Source organism: Centruroides sculpturatus, unplaced genomic scaffold (genome assembly GCF_000671375.1).
Source record: "Centruroides sculpturatus isolate CEXI.00-Female unplaced genomic scaffold, Cexi_2.0 scaffold411, whole genome shotgun sequence".
Taxonomy (NCBI): Eukaryota; Metazoa; Arthropoda; class Arachnida; order Scorpiones; family Buthidae; genus Centruroides; species Centruroides sculpturatus.
Genome location: NW_019384776.1, coordinates 396,572 through 423,825, shown reverse-complemented (window position 1 = coordinate 423,825; position 27,254 = coordinate 396,572). Strand labels below are relative to the sequence as shown.

Genomic DNA, 27,254 nt, shown 5'->3' with positions numbered 1-27,254 from the left:
GCAGTAGAACTACATATTGTATGCAGTGTTCTAGATAATACTACACAAGCTACAGTATAGGCAATCTTATGAAGATTATTTGTCAAATGTTATATAGGGCCTACATTATATCGCAAGAAACTTATTTCTTAGCAGTTTACGTGTATTTCTGTATGCCGTCTTAAATTCTTCATGTAAATTAATGTGAAATGTTCAGTTGCTTTCTCTGTTTTAATGTTTTTGGTAAGATGATACGAGGTACCTTCAAATGTTTCTTTAGTTTAATCACACACGCCCTCTTTCCAGCAAAACTCATCGCACAATACTACATATTTTTTCTGTTTCTGGTTTTTGTTGGGGTTTATATTTCAAACCAGTTTCAGTATTTTTACCTTTTCTACTTTTAATCTAGTCCAGATATATGTAATGCAGTTAGGTTCATTTTTATATTAATATCACTTATATACGGCAACATAAAACCTATTATTACTAGGCTTAATCCTGATTAATCCAAAGTGATTCCAACTAAAAATGTAAGTACTCAAATGCAAGAATTAATAACTATTGAAAAAAGTTTTTGTTGTTCGCGACAACCTGTGCTAGGTATTCAAATGTCAGTAACAACATGGCAAAAAAGGTAATTTGAGTTTCAAAAAGTAGCGCTGACTTTTTCATCAGAAATCGTATTACGATAATACAGACATGAAGTCATTCTGTGATCTGACTTCGCAAAGATGTTTGCTTCTGTAATAATCCACTTTTTTAAATCTCTGTACTTTTATCTACAACGTTATTTATGTTTTCACATGCTCAGTGCTAAATAATATAAACTATTCTATGTAAGGCAAATTAGCAACATATTTTACCTTACCCTCATTGTTATTACCAGGGCTGTGGAGTGGTGTAAAAATCTACCGACTCCAACTCCAATTTTTCGTCACCATCCAACTCCAACCAGGGACGAACTTGTTACCAAAACAGACCAAGAAATTCTGATGTCATCACGTGAGCTCAGAATAAAAGATTCAATAAATAGAGTTCTAATAAAGATAGAAAGTAGAAACTTTTTATTCCAAAGATAAAAGACTCTTCTAAGTAATCATACCCTCAATATATAAATATGTATTGGATAATTTTTACTTTCCCGGCTGTTATATATAACAGAGGAAAAGTGTAACGCTCAGTCGAAAAATGTCCCCTCCCAATTATTTTTACATTTTTGGACTCAGGTCTCATTTCTGCACTCAATCTCATTTTTGAACTTTTTGCGTATGTAGAAATTTCAAGATATTAGGATACCTTGAAATTTCTACATACGTAGACACATATAATATTTTGACTTTTGTTATCCATTTCAGATATGAAGGTAGTGGATTATTTATAGCAAAAAAATTGCAAAATAACAATAATGGAAGACAAATCACAGAAACTAAAAACACCGTAACCTAGAAATAAAATATTGTTTAATAAATGAATTTTCTTGCGTATTGTTTAATAATATAAAATAAAATATTGTTTAATAAATGAACTTTTTGCGTATGTAGAAATTTCAAGGTATCAGGATACCTTGAAATTTCTACATACGTAGACACATATAATATTTTGACTTTTGTTATCCATTTCAGATATGAAGGTAGTGGATTATTTATAGCAAAAAAATTGCAAAATAACAATAATGGAAGACAAATCACAGAAACTAAAAACACCGTAACCTAGAAATAAAATATTGTTTAATAAATGAATTTTCTTGCGTATTGTTTAATAATATAAAATAAAATATTGTTTAATAAATGAACTTTTTGCGTATGTAGAAATTTCAAGGTATCAGGATACCTTGAAATTTCTACATACGTAGACACATATAATATTTTGACTTTTGTTATCCATTTCAGATATGAAGGTAGTGGATTATTTATAGCAAAAAAATTGCAAAATAACAATAATGGAAGACAAATCACAGAAACTAAAAACACCGTAACCTAGAAATAAAATATTGTTTAATAAATGAATTTTCTTGCGTATTGTTTAATAATATAAAATAAAATATTGTTTAATAAATGAACTTTTTGCGTATGTAGAAATTTCAAGGTATCAGGATACCTTGAAATTTCTACATACGTAGACACATATAATATTTTGACTTTTGTTATCCATTTCAGATATGAAGGTAGTGGATTATTTATAGCAAAAAAATTGCAAAATAACAATAATGGAAGACAAATCACAGAAACTAAAAACACCGTAACCTAGAAATAAAATATTGTTTAATAAATGAATTTTCTTGCGTATTGTTTAATAATATAAAATAAAATATTGTTTAATAAATGAACTTTTTGCGTATGTAGAAATTTCAAGGTATCAGGATACCTTGAAATTTCTACATACGTAGACACATATAATATTTTGACTTTTGTTATCCATTTCAGATATGAAGGTAGTGGATTATTTATAGCAAAAAAATTGCAAAATAACAATAATGGAAGACAAATCACAGAAACTAAAAACACCGTAACCTAGAAATAAAATATTGTTTAATAAATGAATTTTCTTGCGTATTGTTTAATAATATAAAATAAAATATTGTTTAATAAATGAACTTTTTGCGTATGTAGAAATTTCAAGGTATCAGGATACCTTGAAATTTCTACATACGTAGACACATATAATATTTTGACTTTTGTTATCCATTTCAGATATGAAGGTAGTGGATTATTTATAGCAAAAAAATTGCAAAATAACAATAATGGAAGACAAATCACAGAAACTAAAAACACCGTAACCTAGAAATAAAATATTGTTTAATAAATGAATTTTCTTGCGTATTGTTTAATAATATAAAATAAAATATTGTTTAATAAATGAACTTTTTGCGTATGTAGAAATTTCAAGGTATCAGGATACCTTGAAATTTCTACATACGTAGACACATATAATATTTTGACTTTTGTTATCCATTTCAGATATGAAGGTAGTGGATTATTTATAGCAAAAAAATTGCAAAATAACAATAATGGAAGACAAATCACAGAAACTAAAAACACCGTAACCTAGAAATAAAATATTGTTTAATAAATGAATTTTCTTGCGTATTGTTTAATAATATAAAATAAAATATTGTTTAATAAATGAACTTTTTGCGTATGTAGAAATTTCAAGGTATCAGGATACCTTGAAATTTCTACATACGTAGACACATATAATATTTTGACTTTTGTTATCCATTTCAGATATGAAGGTAGTGGATTATTTATAGCAAAAAAATTGCAAAATAACAATAATGGAAGACAAATCACAGAAACTAAAAACACCGTAACCTAGAAATAAAATATTGTTTAATAAATGAATTTTCTTGCGTATTGTTTAATAATATAAAATAAAATATTGTTTAATAAATGAACTTTTTGCGTATGTAGAAATTTCAAGGTATCAGGATACCTTGAAATTTCTACATACGTAGACACATATAATATTTTGACTTTTGTTATCCATTTCAGATATGAAGGTAGTGGATTATTTATAGCAAAAAAATTGCAAAATAACAATAATGGAAGACAAATCACAGAAACTAAAAACACCGTAACCTAGAAATAAAATATTGTTTAATAAATGAATTTTCTTGCGTATTGTTTAATAATATAAAATAAAATATTGTTTAATAAATGAACTTTTTGCGTATGTAGAAATTTCAAGGTATCAGGATACCTTGAAATTTCTACATACGTAGACACATATAATATTTTGACTTTTGTTATCCATTTCAGATATGAAGGTAGTGGATTATTTATAGCAAAAAAATTGCAAAATAACAATAATGGAAGACAAATCACAGAAACTAAAAACACCGTAACCTAGAAATAAAATATTGTTTAATAAATGAATTTTCTTGCGTATTGTTTAATAATATAAAATAAAATATTGTTTAATAAATGAACTTTTTGCGTATGTAGAAATTTCAAGGTATCAGGATACCTTGAAATTTCTACATACGTAGACACATATAATATTTTGACTTTTGTTATCCATTTCAGATATGAAGGTAGTGGATTATTTATAGCAAAAAAATTGCAAAATAACAATAATGGAAGACAAATCACAGAAACTAAAAACACCGTAACCTAGAAATAAAATATTGTTTAATAAATGAATTTTCTTGCGTATTGTTTAATAATATAAAATAAAATATTGTTTAATAAATGAACTTTTTGCGTATGTAGAAATTTCAAGGTATCAGGATACCTTGAAATTTCTACATACGTAGACACATATAATATTTTGACTTTTGTTATCCATTTCAGATATGAAGGTAGTGGATTATTTATAGCAAAAAAATTGCAAAATAACAATAATGGAAGACAAATCACAGAAACTAAAAACACCGTAACCTAGAAATAAAATATTGTTTAATAAATGAATTTTCTTGCGTATTGTTTAATAATATAAAATAAAATATTGTTTAATAAATGAACTTTTTGCGTATGTAGAAATTTCAAGGTATCAGGATACCTTGAAATTTCTACATACGTAGACACATATAATATTTTGACTTTTGTTATCCATTTCAGATATGAAGGTAGTGGATTATTTATAGCAAAAAAATTGCAAAATAACAATAATGGAAGACAAATCACAGAAACTAAAAACACCGTAACCTAGAAATAAAATATTGTTTAATAAATGAATTTTCTTGCGTATTGTTTAATAATATAAAATAAAATATTGTTTAATAAATGAACTTTTTGCGTATGTAGAAATTTCAAGGTATCAGGATACCTTGAAATTTCTACATACGTAGACACATATAATATTTTGACTTTTGTTATCCATTTCAGATATGAAGGTAGTGGATTATTTATAGCAAAAAAATTGCAAAATAACAATAATGGAAGACAAATCACAGAAACTAAAAACACCGTAACCTAGAAATAAAATATTGTTTAATAAATGAATTTTCTTGCGTATTGTTTAATAATATAAAATAAAATATTGTTTAATAAATGAACTTTTTGCGTATGTAGAAATTTCAAGGTATCAGGATACCTTGAAATTTCTACATACGTAGACACATATAATATTTTGACTTTTGTTATCCATTTCAGATATGAAGGTAGTGGATTATTTATAGCAAAAAAATTGCAAAATAACAATAATGGAAGACAAATCACAGAAACTAAAAACACCGTAACCTAGAAATAAAATATTGTTTAATAAATGAATTTTCTTGCGTATTGTTTAATAATATAAAATAAAATATTGTTTAATAAATGAACTTTTTGCGTATGTAGAAATTTCAAGGTATCAGGATACCTTGAAATTTCTACATACGTAGACACATATAATATTTTGACTTTTGTTATCCATTTCAGATATGAAGGTAGTGGATTATTTATAGCAAAAAAATTGCAAAATAACAATAATGGAAGACAAATCACAGAAACTAAAAACACCGTAACCTAGAAATAAAATATTGTTTAATAAATGAATTTTCTTGCGTATTGTTTAATAATATAAAATAAAATATTGTTTAATAAATGAACTTTTTGCGTATGTAGAAATTTCAAGGTATCAGGATACCTTGAAATTTCTACATACGTAGACACATATAATATTTTGACTTTTGTTATCCATTTCAGATATGAAGGTAGTGGATTATTTATAGCAAAAAAATTGCAAAATAACAATAATGGAAGACAAATCACAGAAACTAAAAACACCGTAACCTAGAAATAAAATATTGTTTAATAAATGAATTTTCTTGCGTATTGTTTAATAATATAAAATAAAATATTGTTTAATAAATGAACTTTTTGCGTATGTAGAAATTTCAAGGTATCAGGATACCTTGAAATTTCTACATACGTAGACACATATAATATTTTGACTTTTGTTATCCATTTCAGATATGAAGGTAGTGGATTATTTATAGCAAAAAAATTGCAAAATAACAATAATGGAAGACAAATCACAGAAACTAAAAACACCGTAACCTAGAAATAAAATATTGTTTAATAAATGAATTTTCTTGCGTATTGTTTAATAATATAAAATAAAATATTGTTTAATAAATGAACTTTTTGCGTATGTAGAAATTTCAAGGTATCAGGATACCTTGAAATTTCTACATACGTAGACACATATAATATTTTGACTTTTGTTATCCATTTCAGATATGAAGGTAGTGGATTATTTATAGCAAAAAAATTGCAAAATAACAATAATGGAAGACAAATCACAGAAACTAAAAACACCGTAACCTAGAAATAAAATATTGTTTAATAAATGAATTTTCTTGCGTATTGTTTAATAATATAAAATAAAATATTGTTTAATAAATGAACTTTTTGCGTATGTAGAAATTTCAAGGTATCAGGATACCTTGAAATTTCTACATACGTAGACACATATAATATTTTGACTTTTGTTATCCATTTCAGATATGAAGGTAGTGGATTATTTATAGCAAAAAAATTGCAAAATAACAATAATGGAAGACAAATCACAGAAACTAAAAACACCGTAACCTAGAAATAAAATATTGTTTAATAAATGAATTTTCTTGCGTATTGTTTAATAATATAAAATAAAATATTGTTTAATAAATGAACTTTTTGCGTATGTAGAAATTTCAAGGTATCAGGATACCTTGAAATTTCTACATACGTAGACACATATAATATTTTGACTTTTGTTATCCATTTCAGATATGAAGGTAGTGGATTATTTATAGCAAAAAAATTGCAAAATAACAATAATGGAAGACAAATCACAGAAACTAAAAACACCGTAACCTAGAAATAAAATATTGTTTAATAAATGAATTTTCTTGCGTATTGTTTAATAATATAAAATAAAATATTGTTTAATAAATGAACTTTTTGCGTATGTAGAAATTTCAAGGTATCAGGATACCTTGAAATTTCTACATACGTAGACACATATAATATTTTGACTTTTGTTATCCATTTCAGATATGAAGGTAGTGGATTATTTATAGCAAAAAAATTGCAAAATAACAATAATGGAAGACAAATCACAGAAACTAAAAACACCGTAACCTAGAAATAAAATATTGTTTAATAAATGAATTTTCTTGCGTATTGTTTAATAATATAAAATAAAATATTGTTTAATAAATGAACTTTTTGCGTATGTAGAAATTTCAAGGTATCAGGATACCTTGAAATTTCTACATACGTAGACACATATAATATTTTGACTTTTGTTATCCATTTCAGATATGAAGGTAGTGGATTATTTATAGCAAAAAAATTGCAAAATAACAATAATGGAAGACAAATNCCTCCTTTTCGTATTAGTTCTTTGTTTTGTATAACACGGATTCGCATAACACGGCAATTTTTTGGAACGTAACTACCGTGTTATACGGGGGTTACCTGTACTATGTGATAATTTTCATTGAGGAATAGAAAAATACACAATTTTCAATATTTAAATTTTAATAGTAATTAAAAATCATATCAACAAATCATAAAACTTTTTTTCGCATTACAAAATTTTACAGTAATGAAAGTAATAATTATGTCAAATGCTGTTTATAATTAAATGTGGTCATATATAGAAATAATTTGTCGTTTTTCGTTTTGAGGATACACCGAAGATTCTGGAAATTGTCTGGAATAAACTGCATACAGTTATCTGCAAATTTTTGAAATTATGGATATGTATGTTATCGTATTTCTGAGAGTAATTTTTTGACTTCATTTTAATCTTGATACACTGTAGCGTAGACATAAATATCCAACAATTCGTAAAAAAATTAAAGAAGATCCCAGAATGGCAAAATTTGTGTAAATGTCATTATTTCTAATTTTAAGAATTTTTACAATAAATTCGGGAGTAAACAAGCATAACTGACTACACTCTAAACGTTCTCTTCCAAATCCGTAGACACATATAAGCATTCCTTCATAGCTCAGAGCAAATGGTGAGACTTTTGTTATCCATTTCAGATATGAAGGTAGTGGATTATTTATAGCAAAAAAATTGCAAAATAACAATAATGGAAGACAAATCACAGAAACTAAAAACACCGTAACCTAGAAATAAAATATTGTTCAATAAATGAATTTTCATTGCTTAACTCTAAATTATATTAAAAATACAGTAAAACGACGTGCTCCAAAATCTGAGATAACTTGTTTCATCAAGAAGCGGTTTTGTTAAAAAGTAATGACGAAAATTTAATGAATGCAGAATATATGAAGCAGTAGAACTACATATTGTATGCAGTGTTCTAGATAATACTACACAAGCTACAGTATAGGCAATCTTATGAAGATTATTTGTCAAATGTTATATAGGGCCTACATTATATCGCAAGAAACTTATTTCTTAGCAGTTTACGTGTATTTCTGTATGCCGTCTTAAATTCTTCATGTAAATTAATGTGAAATGTTCAGTTGCTTTCTCTGTTTTAATGTTTTTGGTAAGATGATACGAGGTACCTTCAAATGTTTCTTTAGTTTAATCACACACGCCCTCTTTCCAGCAAAACTCATCGCACAATACTACATATTTTTTCTGTTTCTGGTTTTTGTTGGGGTTTATATTTCAAACCAGTTTCAGTATTTTTACCTTTTCTACTTTTAATCTAGTCCAGATATATGTAATGCAGTTAGGTTCATTTTTATATTAATATCACTTATATACGGCAACATAAAACCTATTATTACTAGGCTTAATCCTGATTAATCCAAAGTGATTCCAACTAAAAATGTAAGTACTCAAATGCAAGAATTAATAACTATTGAAAAAAGTTTTTGTTGTTCGCGACAACCTGTGCTAGGTATTCAAATGTCAGTAACAACATGGCAAAAAAGGTAATTTGAGTTTCAAAAAGTAGCGCTGACTTTTTCATCAGAAATCGTATTACGATAATACAGACATGAAGTCATTCTGTGATCTGACTTCGCAAAGATGTTTGCTTCTGTAATAATCCACTTTTTTAAATCTCTGTACTTTTATCTACAACGTTATTTATGTTTTCACATGCTCAGTGCTAAATAATATAAACTATTCTATGTAAGGCAAATTAGCAACATATTTTACCTTACCCTCATTGTTATTACCAGGGCTGTGGAGTGGTGTAAAAATCTACCGACTCCAACTCCAATTTTTCGTCACCATCCAACTCCAACCAGGGACGAACTTGTTACCAAAACAGACCAAGAAATTCTGATGTCATCACGTGAGCTCAGAATAAAAGATTCAATAAATAGAGTTCTAATAAAGATAGAAAGTAGAAACTTTTTATTCCAAAGATAAAAGACTCCTCTAAGTAATCATACCCTCAATATATAAATATGTATTGGATAATTTTTACTTTCCCGGCTGTTATATATAACAGAGGAAAAGTGTAACGCTCAGTCGAAAAATGTCCCCTCCCAATTATTTTTACATTTTTGGACTCAGGTCTCATTTCTGCACTCAATCTCATTTTTGAACTTTTTGCGTATGTAGAAATTTCAAGATATTAGGATACCTTGAAATTTCTACATACGTAGACACATATAATATTTTGACTTTTGTTATCCATTTCAGATATGAAGGTAGTGGATTATTTATAGCAAAAAAATTGCAAAATAACAATAATGGAAGACAAATCACAGAAACTAAAAACACCGTAACCTAGAAATAAAATATTGTTTAATAAATGAATTTTCTTGCGTATTGTTTAATAATATAAAATAAAATATTGTTTAATAAATGAACTTTTTGCGTATGTAGAAATTTCAAGGTATCAGGATACCTTGAAATTTCTACATACGCAAAAAGTTCGAGGTTTTTTTATATGTGTGGGTGTTAGACTGTGTGTTGGGGCAGGATTTTGTTCACTCTGTTTGAAGCCTAATAATTTCTATGGTCAGAGTGGTCAGAATCAAAGTCAGATGGTTTAACACAGAAGTTAGTTATTAAGTGTCGAAGTGGTTGAACTAAATCATGTCCCCATACACATTCTAACATCTTAGGCGAGAACATTTTTACGGGTTTTACTGTACTATTATAAAATGACAAAAAAGCTTACTTTGAGGGTAGAAACGAATTTTATTTTTTTTATTTTTTTAAATTTTGAACGCTAATAACGTGTAAAATATTTATTAAGAGATATGACACATGACCCCTTTTATGTCTTCACCCTGTCGACCTTTAAGTAAAAACAAAAATTTAATAGTATCAATGCCCTTTTATACGCAAGTTACAGTGCCACATTTCGTTTCTTAATCTTTACCCGTTCTGAGATATTGTTTAATATCTCAAAACAGAAAATAAACAAATTAAACAAATTAGACGCCACACACGCGCACGCTAATTTTTCTCTTTTTATTGGCATTTTTGGGGGTTCGGGAGGTTTCCAAACGCGTAAATTTGCAAAAAGGACTTGGAATGACGAATTTGACACGATTCCAATACTTTTCCGTTTTATATACATAACAAATTGGAAAGTAAAAAGAAGTCGGAGTTGGCGGATTTTTTGACGACTCCAACTGCAACTCCAACTCCAACTCCGACTTCACAGCCCTGGTTTTTACGAATTTCACGAATTACATACATCCCTTTCTCGTTCTCTAAAAGTCAATTCAAAAACATTTGATTCTTCAAAGTGTTTGAGTGTTATACCTTAGTTAATCCCAACATGACTAAATTAACAGACTTTGTATAGTCTCTTAGTTACGTAACCTGTAATTAGTCTACTATGTGATAAGTTGTCTAACATTTGGCGAGATGGTGGTTGACTCAACTTACGACAGTAAGTTGAAGTCGAACATCAAGTAGTTTGCAAATCCGCTCGGTGACAATGACAGTAACGACTGCAAAGTTGGTTTCAGGCTAAACAACATCCGAATTTTATTTAGTCAATAATAGAGCACAATACAAACGGAGAAAGACTTGAACACGCACATTAGGAGTTGCTTAGTAATGTGGCAGTGACATGAGTAATGGCGAGTCAATTCGAACGATAAATTTTTGAGGCAAATATAAAAACGACAGCTGAAGATCTTGATGTGTCATTTACAGCAAAAGACAGGCATAAACTTTGAGCGAATTACACAATTTTACTGAACGCCAGTGGCATTAGACCTTTTAAAACCACAGGCAAATGGAAAAAAAATAAAGATATATTTGTATGTTTTAAGAAACGTATTAAAACAAAAACAGAAATGAAAAACAAAAAGAACTGACAACTAAAAACGAAATGCCACAATTACGAATAGCAGTGCCCACGCATTTCCTGGAAATCTTACATTACATCATTAGTTGCATTGCTCTAGGCATTTTTTCGCATAAAAGTACTTGTGCACTGCAAAACGTTTTAATAACATGCGGTAGGAATTAAGAAGTTAAAAAGGCAGGGATTTTTCATCTTTTTTACAAAAATTTAAATATTAAGAAAATTGAAAAGAAAGGATGCCTGTGTCTTTACATATTGAATTTCTGCATTTTATCTTTGTAATCGTATAAAATACTCATGGTTTCAAAAACAATGTGTTTTTCATACTTTACATTTTAATGAAATTTAATCGGAAAAACGCAGAAAAATAAACATATAAAATTTTAACTGGCTATAAAGGATCTTAAGCTTTATGATATTAACATGGATTTGATTATAATTTGTAGGAATCAATTATATTTGAAGGTCAGGGTAGGAAAAGTTAATTACTTTCGGTGGAGAGCGCGAAATCCGGCCCTCCCTTATTGTGAATGTCAATAAGGTGCTGCTGCTTTATGACTGTTTACAAAAGTTCCTTTCTGGGTCAGAAGTGGGTCAAATTATAGTTTTCTTGTTCCAGTTAACTGGTAAAAATATTTTATTTAACATTTAGTAACTAGTTCTGTTACACATGGTTACATTTATTTTATTTTTAATTTTTTTATGTGACGCAGTCATCGATTCGAAAGGACATTTATGGCTATATCAACCATATCGTTCGAAATAATACAGGAAAACCAAAATTTCTGCACATTGTTAATATAGAAATGTTTTCTGTATGGCAAAATGAAACTATCGAAAAAATATTGCATGGGTCATCAAAATTTCGAAAATTTACGACGTGATGTTGAATGCATAAGTTAAATGCTTTATAACTTAAAATATTGTTACAATTTTATCGAATAAAGATATTAATCACGATAACTGAATAGCATATAATATAATACAGTGGTGGACAAAAGTGTTGGGACACTCAGTATTTTTGAATTTATAGTAAAATAGTTAGAATAAAGTAACTGTTTTCAAAATAAAAGTTATATAAACATAGTTATGAATATTATAAAGTGTACATAGTTTTAAACTAGCATTGCATAATGATATATTCTTAAAAATTTAATGGTTTCCTCATCAAAACAAAAGACAAAAGTATTAGCACATTTAAAGATAATGCTAAAAATATATTACAATTTCTATTTTGTAGTAAATCCGTGGTTCTTAATAATATCTCTTACTCTATCTGGCTTTTAATGCACTAGTTTTTGCCTGATGTCGGAGGAAATTTTATTCCATTATTCAAGGAGGTCTCTGAAATGATCTAAGTTCAATATTTCTTATTTTCTCACTCTATCTATTCTAGTTTTTTCCATAAATATTTGACAGCATTCAAATCTGGTGATTGTGGTGGATGTTTCCGAGTGTGTGATGTATGATAAAGTAGTCTGATAGACAATACGAGCCAAATATTTATAGTCTTTAGTATTTATTGTCTTATAGTAATTTTGGTAATAACAACAACTAGACTGAAATAACAATAATTTTCGAAAATACCTGTTAAATTTGAGAAAATCAGTGGATTTCATATGTCCACCATACTGGGCATAAAAATGACATGGATGAAAATAAAATTTTTAAATACAGGTATCATCAATGTGTCAATACTTTTGTCCAATCAAATCATGTATATAAATATAGTTTCTAAGTCTTCAAAGCCAAAAATACGTAAGTAATATTTTTATTTAGTGTTATTATGTAATAAATAACAAGTACTTTTTACGTGAAAATCTCACAGAGCTATAAGTTTCTCTTACTATTAATTAAATTTATACAAGAAAATTTAATTAAGAAGTGGCTTTTTTCAGATTAATTCTGTTTTATCCAGATTAAGTTACGTTCTGCTTACCTAAAACTATTTTCTGACTCCAACTTGCACAAGTTTCTGGCTTATATTAAAATTCAACGTGGAAAATCGCTGTTCCAAAATATTATTTTATTTAGCACATTTCCATATTATATGAAGTTCACCTTCTTTCTTTATGAGGCAATTTCTGGTAGGCCAATGCATGCCTCATTTTTAAAAAATGTTTTGCATCGGGAACGTTTAGTGGGTCCCTGACAGAGAGTGGCCATGCACACAATTTTTTCATTTCTCTAATATCTGATTAGAGAAATATCTTTCTAATATCTGATTAGAGAAATAGATTATTGATTAAGATTAGGCTACATTCTCTTCTCTAAATGCGTAAGAAAGTTTAAAAATGATAATACTTGTAAAGAAACGCATGTTTAAACTCTGAAAAATGGTCGATGGTAACGGAGGATGGTTCATAGTGAATGGTTGATAGATAGCTATGGATATTACTAGACTGGTCCTGCATGAAATACTCGATGCCCACTAGCAAGTATAAAAGTATTACGACTTTAATGATTGTCTCTCTTCTCACTTTCGTTTCCTTGGGTTTTTACTACCAAGCTCTTTCCAACGGTTAATCTAAATTTGAGAAAAAGTTTTGTTCTTCTAATGGAGATTTCAAACGTTGAATAATAATATGTGTCGTTGGCAATGGGATGAGTTTAACGGAAGTATATGGAAGAAGGTTCCGAGTACATTTCTTTTGGACTTTTGGTATACAAGGTCTGTCCGGAAAGTTTGCGAACTTGTAAATAGAAGTAGTTTGCATTTACCTAGAACAGCGATTCCCAACCCAGGGTACGCGATAGGTTGTTTAGGGATACAGAAAAAAGTTACTTATTATGGAAGAAAAAATAATATATTATGTATCAAAAATTAATAGTATTAAAAAATTGTTAGGTAAAAAATGTTCCTTGAAACAATCACAAACTTCATGATACATTTCAAAATGCAAAACTAAATATAAAAACTTATGCTGCCGAATGTACAATGCAACAGATCAATAAATGTTGCGCAGTCGGTCAATGGTAGTGGGGATACCATTATGTGTGATTAGTAACTATGCTACCAACTTTTGATGGTGGGGTGTGTTACCGTTATTATTATTATCATCTCTCAACAATATCCCCACGTGTTGTTTGAAAAAAGTATACTTTTGTTTATAAAAAGTATTTTTATTGTTAGCAAGGAAAAGGACATAGCTACTTTCTCCAGATTTTCTCTACAAGCGGTAATTTTTTTCATTATTTATTCAGTTATTAATTTTTTATTGACAAGACTATGTCTTGTTTATAAAATCGCACTGCCTGATGTGTTACCAGCTTAGACGTATGAAGGAGTACTGTATATGTCAGGAGTTGAAATTTCGCACAGAGTATTAGGTGTCCAAATCATGCGCGCATAAAAAATAACCGGACTTGTAGATAATGGGGGACCGAGAACCGAGTCAAAATAAAATACAAAATGGCGACACTCTCTACAAACAGGCAGTAGTGCGATATTTGCGCATGCGTTGCTGCTTGGGAAGTTGAAAATACAAATACAGTAGATCCCCCTATAAAACGGTAGATACGTTCCGTTCTTTATGAATCCGATTTTGTAGGAATCACAGCCAATCACAGCCCGACACGTGTGAAGTTTGCGGACTACGGCTGTTTGAAAGGTTTTCTTCCTTAAAATTAATCGATTCTAGATTAATCCGACTAAATATTTCCAAAATACGTATATTTTTTTGGAAATAATCCGTATAAACTACGCTATAAACAAAAAATTGTAGGATTACTTACCGAGTGTGCATCATTCGACATCGCCGTTGCTCAAGCTTGTTTTCGTCGCGGAACAGCTCAGCAAACCGCGNGGCCGCGATTTCTGATATTATTTTTCTGCGAAAACTTCGTTGACCTTTGGAGACATCATTAATATAAATAATTTTTATGGCCGTTAAATAAGAAATGTTTCTTTCACAAGAAATGTATAAAATTACAGTACTAAACAGACGATAGGTCGCCTAACTCGCCGTAGCGTGACGCTAGACGGCGAAAAATATATATTTAATTATAATAAAGTTACAATAAATTAAGTTAATATATAATTATATATACAGTACCTAATTTATATATAATTAATATATAATTATATGTACAGACGAAACTAAACTCAATTTACCCGCCTAAACGTCCGTAGCGTGGCGCTACGGACGGCGGGAAAGTAGTTCGGCCCGATGACGTTTTACGTAATTATAGGAGTTATTTTACCGTTGTGTACGGATACCGCCACGATTTTTTCACCGTCTTACAGGAACTGTAATTATAGGAACCAGTCTTATAGGGGGATCTACTGTATTGTGAAATGAATTTTGCCAACGATCCATACGAATATAAGTTATCAGCATTTAAGGCGCTTATGAGAAGAACGTTTTTGTACTGCACTAACATTCAACACCGTATTAAGAAGATTAATAGAATTAAAAGAATTCCAACAAATCTAGGATGCAAAACCGCTACAATAGAAGGCTGGTCAAAGGTTACAGACAACGTAAAGGCAAAAAACATACTAAAGTAGATGCAATTAACAAATTCACATACAATAAAAGTATAGGAGGAATGATGAATGAATCGAGTACTTATGAAAACGCAAGAATGGTATATAAAAAAGCACCCAACATCTATAGCTTAATTAATAAGGAATGAAAAAAATAGCGTAAAAATTCAAGAGAAAGCTGGAGTTTATAAAATTCCATTTGAGAATCAAGAATTAGGAATAGCAAAAGATTATGCAGGTGTAACCAGAAGAAATTTAGCAACACGTCTGCGAGAACACAAATACAACGTAAATTATTAATAAAGGCACAACACCATCTTATCAGTCATGGCGCAGACAGGAGCGGATGTAAAATGAGATGAGGGAAAAATCATTAAAACGGTCATATCTTCATCCATTACATTAGAAATGGAGAAAATGGAAATATATATAAGTAAAATGGAAAACCGTCGCCTAAATGCCAAGAATGCTAATACGCTTCCAACATCATACACGTACGGTACATGATAGAAAAAAGCATGGGGGATTAAAAACCCTTAAAGCTTGTAGTTGTTATACTTACTCTTGTTATTGTGTTATTTATTTATGCTATTTAGTTTATTTTATTTACTGTTATTTATTTATTGTATTCATTTATTTTTTCATTTATTTAATACTAACTTATCCATTGCTGCGATCTCAAAAGAAAAGAAATTCAAGCAAACTCGTTATGATAAAATTCAATTTACATTTTATCATTTTTATTGAAACTTATTATTATTATTATTCATTTTCATCGGGAAAACATTTCAAAGTGCCGTTTCAATTCTATTTATTCATTGTAGTGCTTGTGGATACACGATATTTTTTTGTTTTTCAGTCTGGCGCGTACGCGAATAAATCAGAAGGCTTTCGGACGAGTGAGATGGCCACATACAGTTGTCCATGCGAGAAGCACGGATTCTCCAAATTTAGCCCACACACTTGCAAGCCTTTCTTAGGAACATTTTTTCTGACAGATTTCACACAAGTTCAAATAAATTACGATCATCTCGCTTGTAATATTTTTATATTTCGTACATAATTCTTTTTCCATATGGTTTCTACCGCCATGTCCGATAGCAATATGGGAATCGTGCAATATCTGAAATATTTCTTCCATGTGAACGTAATATTTAATCGCATTACCTTCTTTTACAGGCATAATTAATTTTTCTAAATTTCCGATAGATACAACGTCATATCTACGTAACCGTTGATATTCTTCCGGTGACTTAGAAGAAACTTTCATTTTTGACTTTCATTTTTTGTATCATTGACAAATATGCTGATTTCGTAAAAATTTGATTGTTCTCACCTTTTTCTGCTATTAACTCGTTTAATCGGTTGTTGAAGCAATTATTCACATCACTTAATGATTCCTCCATGATCGTTACTTTTATCAAAGTAGAAAGATTAACTACTGGTTACATAAATTTAAAATTCGGTACTAAATTTATTACAATGCCCGATTTTGTTGATCATTATTCTTAATGCCCGTATTAATCACTTTGTCCATAACATATATACTAGTAGCCCGGAACGCCCCCTGGTGGGCGTTCTTTACAAATTCCCACGAGGGACGGTTCCTTTGACTTTTTCGTTCCTATCAATATGTTCTATAGCTCTGTTAAAGTCCCAACCGCGTCATACGGATGTATATTTCTATCTATTAACATTCTATAAATACTTTAAAATAGTTTAATTTGTTTATTTACCTTCGCTCGTAAATTTCGATTTTAAATGTATCAGCCATTTTTCAACAAATTTCCCGTGAGTCAATGCGCGACGTTCACTGAGACACGGGATGTTGTAAACGTGTAGCGCAAGGTTAATCGAGGCATATAATAATTATTTATACCATTCCGTAGTATAAATAATAAATTCATATCAATAACAAATTCCTATTACAAATAAAAATAATTTATTGTTAATTTAAAATCATCGCTAGGGCGCCTCTGGTGCCCATTTTTTGCATATCGTTACGCGAACGGACGGACACGCGTTCAATGGGTTATATGGGTTATATAGATAGATAGATATGCTTCTAATGCTGCCACTCGCACGCGACTCATATTGATCAACGCTAGTGTGGTCATGTGCTGACGGGCTAAAGAGTGGTAGAGAGTATGCCGTACGAGTCGAAGTTTGTTCGGCGGCTCTATCTCATAAATTCATAAGTTATAGGGCTGCAATGAAATGAGGTGAGGTGAAATTGGAGTTTATGTTCGAAGAGCCGCAAACGTCCATGCAAAGAGACGATGCGGCTCGCGAGCCACTAATTCCGACCCCTGGTCTAGCAAAATTACTGTAAACTATCTCCCCTAAAATAGGCACAGTTAGTATTGTCCTAGTGTAATCTTTCCCACTGTAAAACTGCGTAGGGCCCGACCTTAAGGGAATCATAAATCGATTTTATTTCTTTGGGATTACCTGTATTATTAGTTAAATATAATAGAATTCAATGAACTGCTTCCGCGACTTAACTAGTTTTTAGGATTTCTACTCAAACTTTATTAAATATGTTCCAAGCAATTTAATAAAGATTGACTGGAAAGCCTAGAAGTCTTCAAAAACTGGTTAAGTCCCAAAAACACTTCACTGAATTCCGTTGACTCACATATTTACATGAATCGATTTGTAAATTTGTTTTTTTATATTTGAATTTAAATGGTCAGCGAATTTAAATACTGTAAACATTTTCATCAGCAGCGAGCTTTCCGGCTTTCATTTATTACCAACATTTACAGACTATGGGATCCGATCAATACCGAAAAATTATCGGTATCGAATCGTACGGACAGAATTCAGGATCGTATCATCGTCCTAGTTTAGTATTAAAAGGAAACGTTCATTTATTAATTATTACAGTAGTACCTCAGGATACGAAATTAATCCGTTCCGAAACTGAGATCGTATCATGCAAATATCGTAAGGTGAATCATTTTTCCCCATACGATTACACATAAAACCAAATAATCCGTTCCAACACGAAAAAACACTCAAATTAAAGCTAAGCAGTACATTGAAAAAAATAACTTTAGTAAGGAAAACACTGTACCACAACAGAATAATAATTGATTTTAAAAAATATAGTTTTATTTGCACTTTACCTTCGAGGATAGACGAGGTAAAGGTGTAAACTGGTGGCGGAGGAGAGGGAGAAGGGAAATGATACTAAAACTTAACTTACATAACATAATGTAACAATAACTTAAAAATAACTTAACACTAATTTTTCATCTTTTCTGTTATATATATATATATATATGTTTTTTTATAATTTTTTATTCATTGCTTTTTGCTTTCTTTCCTTCACTTCCACCAACACTTTCACTGGATAGAGGTCGCTTGGTAAAATATCTATCCAAACAGGTTTGGCTTTGCCTACTTTTTAAAATGTTTCTAAAATGACTTAGGCAAATGTCATTAAACTGAGCAGCAATACGGCCAGTGTGAACCTTTTCGGGATGTTTATTTTCAATAAAATCAGTCACTTTCTGATAATATCTTGAGATTTCCTTTATCGAGCGAAATCCTTCCAGGACGAAGCAAACACGCGGACTGAGACCGATGAACAGAAGTGAATAAAAAATGCTGCTGCGAACTAATGTAACGTAGTATGGTGAGTTTTTGTTCGTACCGAGGAGCAAAAATATGTTCGAATTTCGTGTCGTATCCTGAAAATTTCGTATGCTGGAGCGTTCGTATCCTGAGGTACTACTGTATTTTCATCGTTATTTCATATTACTTTCCATCCTTTCTATCCAAAACTTGGAAAAATTGCAAACTATTATCATTAATATTTTCGTGCTTCGTTTATCCACGCAACCATTTGCAAGAGAGTGGCTAATCCGCATTTGTCGAATTTTTGGCCAAGAATTCGCCGACGACAAGCATATGGAGAGAAAGTGCATAATCGCTGTAGAAGTTTCACTTGTTTTCTGGCCATTAATTGGATGGATTCCTAAGACTTGCTTCGGGCAACCAATACAGAACTCTCAAATCATAATTTTTCTCGACCAATGGAAAAAGTTGGCGATGCGCAACACCACGACGACGGAAGAAAACAATCGCCGGGACCTGATTCTCGACGGACTTCACCTTTCCAGCGCCGTTCACTGAATGGACGAGCCGTTTCGGTGCCAAAAGCATAAACCCGTAACGATGCGCTGGATGGTCGACCACTCGAGCACGTGGTTTTTCAACATTTTCGCGACGCGTCGCTAGTCCAAACCGTCTTTGAAAATTGCTCGACAAGATTCAAACGATTCGGCAACACGTTCGATAACGTCCCCGATTGTTAATCGGCGATCGTCCAGCACCAAATCTCGAATCTCGTCGTCGGCGAAATGGATGGTCTACCACAGCGTGGCTCTTCTTCTCTGCCTTCCTCCAACATCTTCTACCACTGGAAAACTCTCGTTTCCGACAGACGATCATCACCAAAGGCCTTTTGCAACTTTCGCAACGTTTTTGTAGCTGTAATTCCGTGGCCGAAACAAAATTTGATGGCGTTCTTTACTCGACATTCTGAAAAATCCAGGGCTGTGGAGTCGCGTAAAAATCTACCGACTCCAACTCCGACTCCGACTTTTCCTTACCATCCGACTCCGTTTCATATACATAACAAATTGGTAAGTAAAAGGGAGTCGGAGTCGGAGGATTTTTTGACGGCTCCGACTCCGACTCCGGCTAAAACACCAAAACTCCACGACTCCAACTCCGACTCTTCCTTACCATCCGACTCCAACTCCGGCTAAAACACCAAAACTCCACGACTCCAACTCCGACTCCACAGCCCTGGAAAAATCTCCGGCGCAAAAATTATTTAGGCACAAAGCAAGTTTATTCGCCGACGAAAATTGACCACGACGTACGGATTTCCGCTAATGTCGACGAAAGTCGTACCAAATAACGTAAAGAACCAGATTGCTGTCTCTCACGCACGCAGTGAAAATAGACCGTTCCGCATACTTTTTGATCGCGGTAGTATGCTTCTTCAAATGCATTCGATTTAAGGAAATCCCTTTCTCAGTAATTCCGTTAAATCGGAGACCTACTAATTGATTATCGACGTTAACTGATTCAACTGCGATAGGACAGAATTGTTTCCAAATATAAATTCTTAGAAATAACAATTTTAAAAAAACAAAATTAGACTCAGCCTAAATCGGTGTTTGCCTGTTACTGCTATTTCAGTATAACGAAAGAATAGAAAGATAGAAAATAAAAGTAATAATATTATATTAACTTACCTTATCGGAGAACAGAGAACCAAATATGATGGGTATGGACTGAGCGTTAAGAGCTAGACCAACGGCAAATGCGACAAAATAGAAGAATCTCCAAGCTTCCAGAGATTGTCCGGTTAACCAGTAAACGAGCGATACAAAAATGGACGGGAATATAAACTGTAAAAACAGTAAATTGTTATTTTTTCGTTGTATATAACCTGTTCTATAATTCTTGCATGTTTTTATGTTCTGCATGAAAAAGAATTGTGGAGAAATGTGACAGAATTATTTAATTGTCATCGTTTAGACAACAGTACTGATCATTGAGAAAGCTTTATGTCTTATATATCAATTTTATTTAGAAAACTATATATGTGAACGAATAAATTTATCAATTAACTCTCAATATGTAATGTGACCAGATCTAGAAATGTTAAACCGAGCGCCGACCGATCTTATGTCTCGACGTAATTATACAATTATTAAATAAAAACAATTGAGATTTTAAAAAGTTTATGACAATTTAGATGATGGCCAGAATTTTCCTTAGCAGTTTTTCTTTGGTAAAGATAAGCTTGGCGCTTGCAAGCGATACACACGAGATTATTGTTTTCTACATTTTGTCTCCAAGCGCCAAGCTCATCTTTACCAAAGAAAAACTGCTAAGGAATAATTTTGACTGTCGCCTAAATTGTCATAAATGTTTACTTCTCAAAATTTATTTACATCTCAGATGTTTTTCTTTAAATAAATTAATTACATTAATAACAATTAATTATTAATTACATTGAATTATATTAATTATAATGAACTAATTGTTGTTAATTACGGCTCCGAGCGTAGCTTTGCATGCTTAAATCTTTGTAATTTGGATAATAAGCAAAACTCATATAAACGCCTTCAAAGCTAACCAGCGAGACCGTGATACTGGCACGTAATATATGCTCGCAGGGTAGTTAGACAATTAATTACCGATTGAGCCAAAGTTTCCATAAACTGATTATTACAATTTACACTATTACATTACGCGATTCATTTTCAACTGGTAAATCGTGGGATAAATATTAGCTATTTATGCAACCAAGTTCGAGAACGTAAACACGTAAAACACTTCCAACGGGGAAAGAAAAAAGAATGAAACGAAGGGATAGTGTTATTTTTGCATCGTTAAATTCTGCAAAGAATAACGAAAAATGAACTTTACGTGTCAACTGGCTGCATGTATAATGATTTCAGAGACTGCGCTTAGCAATGTAACTTATCCAGTATTCGAAAACTTTCTATGAAAATATACCAAGCACTAAATCCCTGATCAAAGCGCACTAAAGCGCACTATTTGCCACCTGCATATCTGGTAATTTTCAAAAAACTATAGAAAGTATTAGGAAACAGCCCAGTCTTTCGTTTTGATTAGCAACGAATTTGCTAAAAAGGTACTGTACAGTAGGTGCCGAACATTCTCGTCGGTCCGTTAACAGTGGAGTCAGTACAACCCATGATGTTACGAGTTTACAAATTAAAAAAATATATTCCATAGCTGTTACGCGCTAATGGTCTTCAACATGCCAAATTGTAGAACTCCGCCGTTCCGTATGGAAAAGTTTGGATACTTGTAAAGGAATAGCACTATATAGGCCTATGCCAAGTACAGTACCTGCTCAAATATAGAATTGATGTATCCAAATTTCTAAATCTGTAATTTATTATTATAGGCCACTATGATGATAAATTAAAAACGTTTGTTTTAATAACAGTTTTTCTTACCAAGCATTAATTGAAGGAAAATTGTAATACTGCAATATTATAATATTGTAATATTCACAACTTTTTCAAGTCCACAAAATTCCGTTTTGAAATACTTGTATTGATTGCGTTCCAGCGTTTTTGGTCTTCTGATCTGATCCGATCATACAATATCCGGTGCATCTACTGTCGCCTATTGGCCGGATGTCGACCCACTGTTGAGAGGAAAATGACACCGCTTTCTTTGCACGCTATTTCTTATCGTTTTCACATTTTTACCACAAAAGCACAGTGCACTTGCCGTTACGCCTACGGTACTGAACGTGTACCATAATGGTTGATGTATCTTCGGCTATGTTTGCTTTCTTGTTGTTCATCGTATTGTCCATAGGGGTGCACAATAGTTAGGGAAAGAAGAATATAGTACCGTTACCGTAATCGTTAATGCTAACTGTTCATTAAACAAACTCGCTTGTATTCTTAACGACGTTAGTAGTAGTTAAAACTAACCAATGAGAAATCGTATGACAAAGTACGTTTAAAACGGATATCCTGTTATTTTCGCATAAAAAATGGAAGGTTATTATAGGAACCGTTGTTTTTCATATATAAAACCGTCTTATTCGCATACGGTGAGACGACGTCTACCTGTGATCCAACAAGAAAGCCCAAATTTGCTCGTTAGGTTCCTCAATTTCTCTATGGATAAATTAGTAGCGGTTACACGCCGCAACGTATCGATATTGCTTATAGTTACCACATTGCGAAACTCCAAACGAAGACACCCAAATCAACTAGGTGATCACAGTTATAAACAAACTCTCGAAGACAAAAAATGAACTGTGACGTTCACGATGACTCCATAATTGCAGCAGGCAGCGTCATAGTTGAGGATGTGCTAGAAAAAAGTCTGGCAATACCTTTGTGACGAACATTTACCCAAAGGTAAATGTTCGTCACAATTCATTTTGGAAGCCTTAAATATTTTAAACAAAACAACATAACAGCTTAATTAAAATACTATATTATTTTTCAATTGTTAGGAAAATACCTAGTAGCAGAAAATATAAAAATAACATGGCTTCCAAAAAGCAAAAGTCAGAAGTAAGCAATTGCTTCGGAGAGTCTAGATAGATAATCTACAAATTACAGTAAAGCCACGACAAAAAGTAACCCTACATACCGTCCACGTGTGACAGATAAACAAACCATCTGCTAAATTCAGTTCGAATCCGAAATCGAACAATACGCCAAGTGAAATGCGACATTGGAAACTTAATATTGAAAGTAGACACGATACTCGATTGCCAACGTCATTGGTCGGGTTGCCACCTTCCGAATTCTCAATTTAATGCTACTCGGTTAATAGACCATTTTTACGTGGCGTATTGCCAGAGTGAAGAGAACGACCGATCAATGGCAGGGAATTCACAAAATTGTCTTCGAACAGCTTTTTTACCCCTCCCCAGAAACGAAGGCGAGCCCGCATGAATAAAGACGTATTGTAATCTTAATATTCCTGGAATAATACGCAGCTTTATGCCAGAATGAAATTGCACGTCTTATTAGCTCAGAAAAGGGATTTCCACCATCTCTTTCTGAATTTATCTGATTCGACTCGTCCATTCCAATAATGTTCGTTATTTTAGCCAAATTTTTTAAATTCCATTTCAATATATCGATATAATTTTCGTGTACAAACAGACGATTGATTAGAAAAGAACTTACATTAATTGGTAGTTCGGCAATAGATTTGGCTAGAAAATACGACGTTACGCTATACCATCCATTATGATATTCTCTTAGTACTCCAATTTTCTCCGACGGAACTGAAAAAGAATAAGTAAGAACATTTTCCGATTAAATCGAAGACACTTCAATACTAAATTAGAATAGTTATTGTAAAGAAATGACGCAAATTAAATACAGAAAAAACGGCACAAAATACAACCATATTTTAAATAATGCTCTACCTCAAAAGAGAATAGAAAAAAATAACACAAAGTATTGTTAAATTTGGTCCTGGTTTTTCTCCCGACTACGTCACAAAGTCGCCAATTATGATTTTTTTAAATTTACGTCACTGCCGACAGAACGTTACCGTAAAACACTTTTTGCTTCTAATTTATTTCGTATACGTCGACCTTACTTCTGGACGAAGGCCTCTAAATAAGACCGAAAACTTCATGCGTGTGATTACCCTAGTAAATCGAGTGCCAGACGAGGTTTGGGTATGAGTTACTGTTAATGTGAGTTGTAATTGTTGAAAATTATTATTTATATACGTATAATTGAACAGCCGTCAATCTGTCTGTCCTATGTACACTACGCTTCTAAACCCTTCGACCGATACGCATCCATATTTTTCCCACTTTCCCCGAGAAAAAAACAAATCGAATGTCGGTCGCATTCCAATAGAGCAAAACTTTTCAAAGCATCTTAGAATAAATGTTTCGAATGTCGATGATGGATTTTCCAAGTTACAAATAAGTGAATAGCGAGGTTAAGGCCGAAGTTTTCATCTCTAAAATGTGAACGTGCTTTTAAATGCATTTCTTTTTCATAGAGTCCTAGTTTGTTTCTGACAGCTTCGCTACTCGTCCAATAGTCATCATTAATAAATATATTCAGGCCTTTTCAATTACTAACATTTTTCTAAACTTTTAATTTATCTTCAAAAATAATCAATCTTTTTATATTAGATTCGCATTTTTCAATTGTAAAAACTCGTTTTATATTGATGTCTGTAACCTTTAATTTATGGTCGAAAAGGTTTTGAATCGTAATTGAACAATTGTCTGATTTATCGTCATCCTGTATGCTTCACATAACAATATTATCCTTCTTTCTTTACCTTCTAATTTCATTAACTTTTCACGCTAGTTATTACAGATATTGATTTGTCACTTTTAGCGTAGCCAGTTTCAAAGACGGATAGTCTAAACTCCACATCTACCAATGCTGTATCTATTCTTCATTTCTAATTTACTATTTGAAGGAGCTTGTAGTTCCATGGAAAGTCAAATTCCTTCTTGAGTCTTAATCTCCTTTCCGGCACGTTTATAAGAGAAGATCAACTGCTCCGTCGACTCACCCGAGAAATTTTCTTCGCTTCCGATTCGTTTTCTTACATTTAGTGGTGATCCGTCACGAGATAGTGGCGAGAAATTTTCCTTTCCCGAGTCGGAAACTCTGACATTTTTCCAAAAGAAAGCAAAATAATTCACGCCAACAGCCACGACAGTCAGATAGCGCACCCTTTTCTTAATATGTCGGTTTTTAGTGCATTTACCTCGTATGACCTTTCAGCGCTCTCTGATTGGAAAAAGGCCTAAACCACAATTAAAAAAGTGCCTTCACCTTAATTAAATTTTATGTTTAAAAGATCAAACATTTATAAATATACGACTTATATTTTAAAATCGCTGTAAAAATATTTACAGGACCCGAAGAAAATACTGTAATAAAGGGACGAACTCGATAGTTAGATTTTTAAAACGGGAGAAAAATTGAAACCACCGATATTAACCGTACACTGCACATTTGATTGATTTACGTATTCCGAAGTTACAATTCTTATATACAGTATTTATCTTTTCCATATTCTTTATGTAAAGATTTTCCAAAACTTTTAAAATGTGTTTTCTTTTTTTATTATCAATTATATTCACGTATTATTATATGCAAATAACTCTGCATATTTCTGTTTTCCAGAACGACTCGAATAGAATAAATTGATGTGACTAAATAGACGTTTCTAACCGTAAATTTGAATTCATAATACAAGAAAATAATTCTCGTTCCACGCAACAACGCCGAAATCTCGATAAATAAAGCAAACTGTGAAGATGAAAACGCATCTTCCTCGTTCTACATCTCGAGTGCCGAACGCCTTCCGCTTGTGGCTCGTGCGGCAAAGACGCGTTTTGAAACGTGCTTTGTCTGTTCTGCGCCGCACGTGTCTCTCTAAAGCGCAACTTGCCTAAACGAAAAATTTTTCAAATGCAGACATTTTCTACACCGAATATCACCCTAGACGACACGTCTTTGCCGCACGAGCCACGAGCGGAAGGTGATGTTTGTTGCGCACGCGTTCGGCACTCGAGATGGAGAAGGAGGAAGATGCGCTTGCATCTTCACAGTTTGCTTTCCTTATCGAGATTTCGACGTTGTTGCGTGAAACGAGAATTATTTTCTTATAAGAAAAATTAAAATTCTATGTGAAAATACGGATATATTATATTATCATATGCCTACATTCATCTGCATCATACGATTATAATTTTAAATCCTTGTATAAATAGGGATAATTATATAAAAACCAAGATTTTCCTGCAATACCAAAAAAGTTTTCTGTATCGAAAGTTGTATTCGAACTTTACGATCAAAAACAAATACGTGATTCATATATCACGTGACGAAAACGTAACAATCGAAGTCATCTCCGATCGGCTATAGAAAAGGTGCTGCTATCGCCCATGCCTCGAAAGTACAGCGAATTCGACTTTTGCGGAATGACAAGAAGCGGAAACTTCGAGGTTCCCGCTTTTAATCTTCGGCGTGGCATGCGTGCATCGTCCCGTAACTAGAAACATGTGTA

General features: G+C 31.9%; 1 protein-coding gene across 1 annotated transcript in view; it reads right to left on the bottom strand.

Annotated features, from left to right (window-relative positions):
• Positions 1-7,565: 7,565 nt before the first annotated feature.
• Positions 7,566-27,254, bottom strand: part of LOC111629087 (ATP-binding cassette sub-family G member 4-like) — a 62,182-nt gene continuing 42,493 nt past the window's right edge. The window contains exons 10-13 of the mRNA XM_023372948.1: positions 24,383-24,483; positions 20,933-21,088; positions 9,558-9,624; positions 7,566-7,966 (exon numbers count right to left, since the gene is read on the bottom strand). Of these exons, the coding sequence (XP_023228716.1) occupies positions 7,695-7,966; positions 9,558-9,624; positions 20,933-21,088; positions 24,383-24,483 (596 nt within the window). The 3' untranslated portion in view covers positions 7,566-7,694. The remainder of the gene's footprint in view (positions 7,967-9,557; positions 9,625-20,932; positions 21,089-24,382; positions 24,484-27,254) is intronic.